Genomic DNA, 9,546 nt, shown 5'->3' with positions numbered 1-9,546 from the left:
TTTAGTATTAAGGTAGCAGATGGACATTGGGCCTCGACTCAAGTACTCCCTCAATGCAAGAGCATTTTGTTCTATCAACCTGGCATTCCATGACGCTCACCTTCCCGACACAATCGCTGAAGATGAAGCGGGTGCATAAGCAAATGTGGTGAAGAAAGCTGATGGTGCCTGGCTGTCAAAAGATATAACGTCTGGGGTCTTAAAGGCTTTAAGATAAACAAGGAGCCATCTAGCTCAGAAGCAAAAAAGCCCACATGGAAGAAGCACACCAGCCTGCATGATAACGAGGTGTTGATACGATCAGATATCAGGTATCAAAGACCCAGAACAAAAAGTCATATCATTGTGAATGAGGGTGAGTGTGGAGTGGAGACCCAAAGCCCATCTGTAGGCAACTGGACATCCCCTTACAGAAGGGTTGCGGGGAAGAGACGAACCAGTCAGGGTGCAGTGTAGCAATGATGAAACAAACAACTTTCCTCTAGTTCTTTAATGCTTCTTTCACCCCACTATCATGACCCCAATTCTACCTTACAAATCCAGCTAGATCAGAGCATGTACACTGGTACAGATAAGAACTGGAAACAGGGAATCCAGAACAGATAAACCCCTCAGGACCACTAATGAGAGTAGTGAAACCAGGAGGGGAAGGGAAGGTGGGAGGAGAAAGGGGAAACCAATCACAATGATGGATATATAACCCCCTCCCAGGGGAGTGGACAACAGAAAAGTGGGTGAAGGGAGACATCGGTCAGTGTAAGACATGAAAAAATAATAATAATTTATAAATTATCAAGGGTTCATGAGGGAGAGAGGGTGGGGGAGAGAGGAAGGGGGAAAATGAGGAGCTGATACCAAGGGGCTCAAGTAGAAAGAAAATGTTTTGAAAATGATGATGGCAACAAATGTACAAATGTGCTTGATACAATGGATGGATGGATTGTGATAAGAGTTGGACAGGCCCCTAGTAAAAAATTTTTTTACACAATTGATGTATGTATGGATTGTGATAAGAGTTGTATGAGCCCTTAATAAAATGATTTTTTTAATGTTATGGCCAAAGCAGTAAAGATGGTTAATTGTATTAAATCTCATCCTTCGCATACATGTGTCTTTGTGTTCTGTGTGACCAATGGGAAGGGGACACACATTTCTGCTGCACCCACTCGGGTTCTTGCCTCCATGGAAGGGGCCTTGTGTAGTTGTTTCCATTGCAAGCTGAACTCCCCACATTTTCCAATTTTCCTCAAAAGATTGGCAGACAGATGACAGCTATTCAGATTTGGGTATTTGGTAGGCATTTTCTTGCAAGTGAGTAAAGTGAGCTTGTCATTCATAGCAACGGATGAAAACTGACAGCTGATGATGATAAAATCTGTGCTTTCAGGCAAAAATTAGAATTTTAAAACACTGCATCTTCTTCCATGAGTGCCATGGCATCTCAATATTAAAAGGCTTTCCTAGTAAGATCATTGGCAAAATCAGCCACTGTGATATTTAAAGGTTTCAGTCTTTCATAGGCATGGGAGGGGAGCTTCAGGAGTTTGTGGGGAAATTCCATTATCTTCTCGTTGCATTTTCCCATGAAATTCTGAAGCCCCCTTGGATAGATTTAAACTTTTAAAATTATTATTTGCACTATAGCCACTTAAATGATCTCAAATGATTTTCACTCATTAGCCCAATGATTGGATGGTTCAATTTGTCTTCCTCTCGTGGCCTTAGCTTTTTTCATTCCACAGGCCCACGCCACCCACGCCACCCCACCCCTGCCCAGCCCAGCTGACTACAAATCATCTTTTGTCATGACGGATTTGCCCATTTTAGATATTTCATCAGCGTGAACAAGGAGAACCCCTTTTGGGTCTGGCTAAGTTCACCCCTGTTCTGGCCTGTATCGGAGCTGCAATTCTCTCAATGGCTGAAGAACATGCATGTGTCCCAGCTTCTCTGTCTGTTCCTCTGGGTTGCTTCGCCCGCTGGGCTCTGGGCTTAATGCTGCCATGAACATCATTGGTGTGCACGTGTTGTGAGGGGCTGAAAATAGATAGCTTTTTAAAAAGGGTTTTGTTTGTTTAGCATTGAAAAGAAAACTGTTTTAAATGAATTATATATTTATTTAGCATATATATTTGATGGCATAGAGACTATGAGTTGGGCTGTTAACTACAAGGTAAGCAGTTCAAAATCTTGGGGCGAAAGAAACTGCTTTCTACTCCCATAAAGAGTTAGTCTTGGAAAGCCACAGGGGAAGTTCTCCTCTGCTCTACAGGCTCACCGTGAGTCAGAATGGACTCAGTGGCAGTGCATTTGTGTTTACATCAATAAATATATGTATAATTCTAATTAGAAGTTAGCCTTCCTGGACACTGGTACCACTAAGCAGCACCCTCCCCCAGAACCATTCATATTATTGTTCATGACAGTAATGGCATCACTTTTTAAGTATTTGGTTTGTACTTTAAGTATTGGTAGGTGCTGTGATGGGATCAAAGTGATCCTAATAGTGGTGTTTATGTTTTATTTATTTACTTATCACTCAAAGCCATTTTAGGAGTAGGAAATTCTTTCATCTTTGCTCCCCATATGTGGGGGCACAGGTTCCCAGGGATAGAGCATATTGCCCTAGGCCACAGAGTATCGAGCAGTGAGGCTGGACACAAACCTAGGTTTCTCATCACCACAGCTGGGCTCTTAAATGTTAGACTGCCTCTCATGAGCTAACGCCCCTTCTCAGGGAGACCTCTGTCTCATACACTGTAGACCAGTCTCCCGCTGTCTCTTAACCTGCATACAATAGTAGCCTTGCTCAGCACCACTCTCCTCATTTCCACCCATACCTCCCTAACCAGAACATTCTCCAGAGCCAAGAGAGTGATTTTCCTACAGCCTAAGTCAGAGAAATCTCTTCGATCCCTTCCCCAGACACCTTTCAACTTCTTTAACTTGGCCTTTCGCCCTCTGTCCCCTCAGAGCCCCCACCACTCTAGCTCTCATTCCCAATATGACGCATGCAGCCTTCCGATCCTCAAACCCAGCAAGACCGCTCGTTCCACCTTAGGATCTTTACACCAGCAGTGTCTTTGGCCAAAATCCTCTTCCTTGAATTTTTCCATGCTCAGTTCATTCTTGTCACACAGTTTAAATGCCACTTCCTCAGAAAGGTTGCCTTCTTCTTCTTTTTAAATACTTTTATTGGGGGCTCTTACATCTCTTATCGCAATCCACACATTCATCCACTGTGTCAAGCATATTTGCACATATGCTGCCATCGTCATTTTCAAAGCATTCTCTTCCCACTTGAGCCCCTGATATCCACTCCCCATTTATTCCCCCTTCCTCCACCACCCACCCTCCCTCATGAACCCTTAATAAGTTATAGATTATTATTTTCATATCTCACATCGTCCACCGTTGCCCCTCACCCACTTTTTCATTATTCATCCCCCTGGGAGGGGTTATAGGTTGATCCTTTGTGATCAATTCCCCGTTTCTCTCCCCACCCTCCCCTAATCCTCCTGGTATCTCTATTATCATCATCATCATCATCATCATCCTTGGCCCTGAGGGGTTTATCTATCCTGGATTCCCTGTGTTGTGGGCTCTTATCTGTAGCAGTGTGCATGTTCTGGTCTAATCTGGTTTGTAAGGTAGAATGGAGGTCTTGATAGTGGGGCGAAGGAAGCACCAAAGAACTATAGGACAGTTGTGTGTTTCATTGGTGCTATACTGCACCCTGACTGGCTCATCTCTTCCCTGTGACCCCCTCTGTGAGGTGAAGCCCACTTGTCTATAGATGAACATTGGGTCTCCACTCCATGCCCAACCCCCATTCACCTTGGGTAGGATTTTGTTCTGGGTCTTAGATGCCTGATACCTGATCCCATCGACAGCTCATGCATGATCACACAGGCTGGTGTGCGTCTTCCATGTGGGCTTTGTTGCTTCTCAGCTAGATGGCCGCTTGTTTATTTTCAAGCCTATAAGACCCCAGACACTATATCTTTTGATAGCCAGGCACCATCAGCTTTCTTCACCACATTTTCTTACGCACCCATTTTGTCTTCAGCGATTGTGTCAGGAAGGTGAGCATCACAGAATGCCGGATCGTTAGAACAAAGTGCTCTTGTGCTGAGGGAGTACTCGAGTCGAGGCCCAATGTCCCTCTGCAACCTTAATTCTTAACATATAGATATGAATACATAACTCGATTCCCATTATATATATATTTACATATGTACATGCCTGTATTTCGACCTCTATAAATGTTCTCTGCCTCCTGGTTCTTTCATCTATTTCCAGAAAGGCCTTCTTGATCCCCTTCTCCAAGAAGCCAACCAAGCGTACTTGTTACAGTCTCTGCTCCAGGCTTATTGCTCTCTGACATTCTCCTTGCTCTTTTCCCCCTTTCCGGCTCCTCTCACTACAGTGGAAGATTCAAATGCTAGATGCTTTGTTTATCTCTTCTACCACAGAAACCCCAGAACCTAGAACTGCACTCCCAAACCCAACAAAGGCATCGCTATTGAGTCAATGCTGGTTCATGGCGATCCTGGGTGTTACAGAGTAGAACTGCTCCCTAGGGCTTTCTTGACACTAATCTTTACAGAAACTGATGACTACACCTTGCTTCCAAGGTGCCACTGGGTGGATTCAAGTCATCAACTTTCAGGTTAGTAGTCAAGTGCAAACCATGTGTGGCACCCAGGACCTTTAGCACAGATAACACAAAACAAAACGGACTGCCATTGAGTCAGTTCCAACTCATAGTGACCCTAAAGGACAAGGCAGAACTTCCCCTATGGGCTTTCTAGGCTGTAACATTTTCCGGGAGTAGAAAGCCCTGTCTTTCTCTCAGAGCAGGTAGAGGTTTTGAACTGCTAACCTTGTGGTTAGCAGCCTAACATGCAACAATTATGCCACCAGGGCTCCTTTTGGCATAGGTAAGACCCTCAAATTAAGTACTAATGGTATGAATGACTGTCTTTTCCTCTCTCTTCTTTTTAGAATGAGACATAAGCTTTTGAAGGTGGATAACTTCCAGAAATGGCAGACAATCAGGAGGTTTTCTGAACCTTCCCCCCCCTGTAGAATTCTAGCCAAGGGGCGCAGGCAGGCAACTCTCACCCTTGTAGGTCAGCAGGGCTTCATCCAGGAACTCTGCAGCCTTTCGGAAGTGCTGGGCGATGTCCACCCCGGGTAAGTCATCCACCTCCACACCCAGGTACTGGATCTCCAGGCCTGTGTAGAACCCCAGCCCCGTGTAAACGCCGGTGCCGTGAGCAGCATTCAGGACATGCGTGATCCCCAGCCTCTTCAGCCGCCCTTTGTTGACAGCCACGCTCCTATGGGGAAAGACAGGGACATCTTTGGCAGAGTCCAAGTTAGAAAGGGGCCCTGCTGTAGGACCGCCATCTGTGAGAGCCTGCTTCCATCAGGCCAGGGGGACTCCAGCTGGGCGAGCCCCTCCTCTGGCTGCAGGGGTAGTTGGTGCCAGGTTGACTCACTCAGAGCAACCGCACGTGTGCAGAGAGGAGCGACTCCAGAGGGTCTTCAAGGACCTGACCTTTCATAGTCCAGCCTGTCCTCTAAGGCACCGCTGGGTGATCCTGAACTTCCAACCTTTGGATTAGTAGCCTCCTTGGACGCTGATGCATGCAGGGCCCACCACAAACAAGGTCTAAGAAGCCAATGACCCAACAAGGGCAAGACAGAGCAGCTATGGAGACCAGGCAGAGGAAGGCCGGTGAAGAGGAGAACAAGACCAGAAACCTTTGAAAGGTCTAGAGCAGTGGTTCTCAACCTGCGGGTCGTAGGTTGCCCGATTCATAACAATAGCAAAATTACAGTTATGAAGTAACAACGAAAATAATTTTATGGTGGCGGGGGTGGGGGATCACCACAACATGAGGAACTGTATTAAAGGGTCGTGGCATTAGGAAGGTTGAGAACCACTGCCTTAGAGCATGCCTGGTCTAAACACACCACCCCTTGGGATGGACATTCATCAAGACACAAAGATGGCAGACAAACATCCAACAGGAAGATGCTGTTTTATGTTGACATGTGTATATATTTTCCAAAGTGCTTTCATATGCATTAATTTTTTAACCTAATGAAGTTCAGAAGTAAATAGGACAACTACTTTTATTCTCATTGGAAGACAATAAAAATGAATCAAAGAGTGATGATGCTCATATAAGTTCCCAGCACTGAGAAAGCAACAGACACGGGGCAAGAGCCAGTGATTTTGAGTCCTGGTCTCTCGTGCTGTTTGTTGTCACCAAAGAAGTACAGGGTCGCTGTGAGTGGGAATCAGGGAGTTTGGTTTGGGTTTGGAGTTCTAAGAAGTTCTGAGGACAAGGTTGTCCCAGGAAGAGCAGAGCCCGGCAGTTAGGGATATCTGGAGATCCCTGGGTTTCCTGGTGACTGTGGATGTGGATGTGAATGTTTCTGGGCCTACAGATCCAGTGGCCTAGGAAGTTAAGCTTTGGGTTGCTAACCAAAAGATTGGTGGTTCAAACTCACCAGCTGCCCCATGGGTGAACGGTGAGACTGCCCTCTTCAGCCTTACTGGGTCCTGCAGTCACTATGAAACAGGATGGCCTGGACAGCAGTGGGTTTTATTCAGTGCCCACCTCTGGGCATTGGGCTCTAGACAACTGATTATTTCACGATGGAGTACAAGATCCAATGTCCAAAGCTATTTTCCCAGCAGCCTACCCAATCTACCTCCTTCTCTTCGGGATATAGGAATAATTAAACAAGATGACTATATCATTAAGTAGTCAATGGATCAGCCAATATTGGCTTCACTGATGAACCTATCAGTACCAATGATGCGTGGGAAAGACCCTGAAGGAATGGGACGTGAGTGAGTTGTTTCTGCTTTTGTTCTGGAAATCATTGCTGAGCTGATTAAGGTGTTTCAAAAACTGACATTTGTCCTGGTGGTTATAAAAGGAATTAATGTTTATAATAGGACGTGTACAATTCAAAGGAAGTCGAAAGAAGATAATGCCAGTCATTTATAAAACCACCTCCCAGAAAGAAAAAGTGCTGCTAACATTCGATCACATTCCTGGTCTAGTTTGTTGGTGTAAAAGCATGTATACACCTCTGTGTATGATTCAATTAGCATTGTGCTGAATATGTATTCTTTTGTACCTCATTTTTCATATTATATTATGAACATTCTCCTATGTTGAATATATATATCAGAACCATCAGGGGTTCTGAGTGTCCTGTTTTATGGTTCTGACAGGTGCCAGGAGAGGGGTGACAGCTGGGGAATGAGTTGGTAGGGACCTGTAGCCCAGAGAGGGAAGCCCACAGAAGCAGCTGGAGGGACCTGACTCTGATGTCTATGGCAATAGGGCAGGGAATAAGCACCCAGCTAGCTTTACGCCTGGTGACCTCTGTGTGCAGGCTAGTAGATGACCTTTCTCCAAGACCAGGGCTGGGCAAGTGGTCAGCCAGCTTCAAGTTGCTGGACGCACCTATTGGGTCCTTTGGTGAAAGGTGGGAGAGCTTCATCGCTCCTAGGCACTAACCAGAGGGGTGGGACAAAGGGCCATGGCCCCCAAGAATCAGACTCACTTCTCAGCTATGAAGACATTAGGCCAGACCTCATCCACCTCATTCCTGGGGACCTCCTGGCGGTCCCGGAGCAGGGCCCGCTGCAGGTCCAGGACACAGGGGGTGTTGTACAGGCTGGTGTCATCCATCTTTTCCTTGACACGGTTGTACAGGTCCTCCACCAGCAGCTGCTCGGCAGACTCCAGCAGGCCGGGGCAATCGGAGGATGCTCTGACGCCTCGTGGCTTGAGTTCTGCAGGAGAGAGACATCGTCCTCATCAGAGGGGTAGGAAGACTCTGGCTTTCCCAGCTACTTGGGCAAGTCAACTCTTGGCCACTTTGCCAGCTGCATTGGCTAAAAGGACTTCAGGCAGGCCAGGGGGGCCACTGCACCGCCCTGGCCGCTTGTGATCAGGGTCAGCAGAAGCATGTGTAGGAATGGGTGAATGGGGATGTTTCCCTGGTTCCCCGGCCCATTATTTCCTCTCAAGCTGAATGGTACCTTGGACTGAAGTCTTGAAATACTAGGTATCTGTCTGAGCCATGCCGCTAACTCCCACAGTGCCTGCTACAAAGTGGATGCTCAGGAATATTTACTGAATGAATAAATCATATTCTTTCATAACATAATTCACTCTTGAGATGAAATGCAAAGAGCCTAGGGAAAAGTAACACTCACAGCAATCACTGCCACCACATGCCCGTTTCACTCCCTTATTTATTTTAGTCTCCGTGTCCCCGACTGGAATGTGAGCACCCGTCATCCCCAGCCTTTTGGCTCTTGGACAGGTTGGGCTGGAGCTTCAATGACAGACTCCACAGGACCCAGGCCCTTTCTGTGCAACAGGCGGCCAGGCAAGCTGAGGTTCCGAAGGAACCCACGTTCTAACTCCTCCGTGTCTGGGCTCAACCTTCCTTTTTCTCTTCCCCATAGGTTTGTTCAAGACTTTTCAAGTAGGATGTTTTCAGTTTCTAAGAAAGCAGACAAGACGGCGGGGGAGGTATAGCTTTCGCTTCACGGCGCAGCCCAAACTGCTGAGCAGAAGGAAAGCACAGAGGAGGCTACGCAGGCGCGACGCGACCTTTGGGTGAGCCATCCTTCCTGCTGGCGGTGGGAGTGCGCTCCGATTCTGGGAAATTGATCTGACCCGCCGTCGTCCAAGGAAGGAGCTAATAACAGGTGTCTATAAGCGAGGCTTGCTGCTCAACGACCGGGAATTCTGGGAGTCCTCATTTTTTTCAGAGCTAGGAATTCTTATTGCCTTCAAGTTTATCTCTTCCCTCTGGAAACCACCTGGTGGCCCCCACACCCTGTCTGCTCTCCGCTAAAAATGCTCGCTGAAGCCTTTCAAAGGCACGAAGAAGAAAACAGCCACAATCCCGGTGCTTTTTTGTTTAAAAATAGAAGCCTTCCTATTCTTTCTACCATCCAGCTTTCTCCTCCAGCTCTCTGGGGTCTGAAACTCCAAAAGTTGAAGGCCCTCTCCTTCCTTCCTTCCTTCCTTCCTCTACTTGGATAATAACATGCCCCCACCCCCACCCCACCTCCACCCACCTCCGCAACCCCGGGCCTCATTAAAATATACAGTGTTGCCTTCCTCAGCAGGTTGCGGTTTTGATCTCGTCTTTTTTGATTTAAAAATCAACATCCCAGTCCCCTCATCCACACCCGTAACTCCACTGTCTCCCTACACTCCTGGTTCAACCCGGCCTACTTAAAGTTGACCTCTCTCCCAGCACCCAGTCTTCCCTTTGATTTTCTACAACCCGGGTTTTCTTTAGAAGAAATATAAACCCAAACATGTCCCCTTCTTCGCTCTCTCTCAGATGTGCAGCCTGTGAGACTTTCATGAAATCTGAAAGCTCTTCAGCATCCATTTGTACCCCAGGGTCACCAGTGAACAGGGCACTGCTTGAAAATGTTGACCTACTATGCCTTCGTTCTTCAGGAATACATTCATTCACCCT

The 9,546-nt window shown here is 46.8% G+C and overlaps 1 protein-coding gene across 1 annotated transcript in view; it reads right to left on the bottom strand.

Annotated features, from left to right (window-relative positions):
- The window catches only part of STYXL2 (serine/threonine/tyrosine interacting like 2), a 26,940-nt gene that overhangs the window by 9,725 nt on the left and 7,669 nt on the right, over positions 1-9,546 (bottom strand). Inside the window, exons 3-4 of the mRNA XM_045297952.1 lie at positions 7,600-7,831; positions 5,128-5,345 (exon numbers count right to left, since the gene is read on the bottom strand). Of these exons, the coding sequence (XP_045153887.1) occupies positions 5,128-5,345; positions 7,600-7,831 (450 nt within the window). The remainder of the gene's footprint in view (positions 1-5,127; positions 5,346-7,599; positions 7,832-9,546) is intronic.

The sequence above is a fragment of the Echinops telfairi genome, unplaced genomic scaffold (genome assembly GCF_000313985.2).
Source record: "Echinops telfairi isolate 266 unplaced genomic scaffold, ASM31398v2 ScPeMD7_7424;HRSCAF=8462, whole genome shotgun sequence".
Classification (NCBI taxonomy): Eukaryota; Metazoa; Chordata; class Mammalia; order Afrosoricida; family Tenrecidae; genus Echinops; species Echinops telfairi.
Note: the sequence above shows the minus strand (reverse complement) of the source record. Positions and strands in the feature narration are given on the sequence as shown.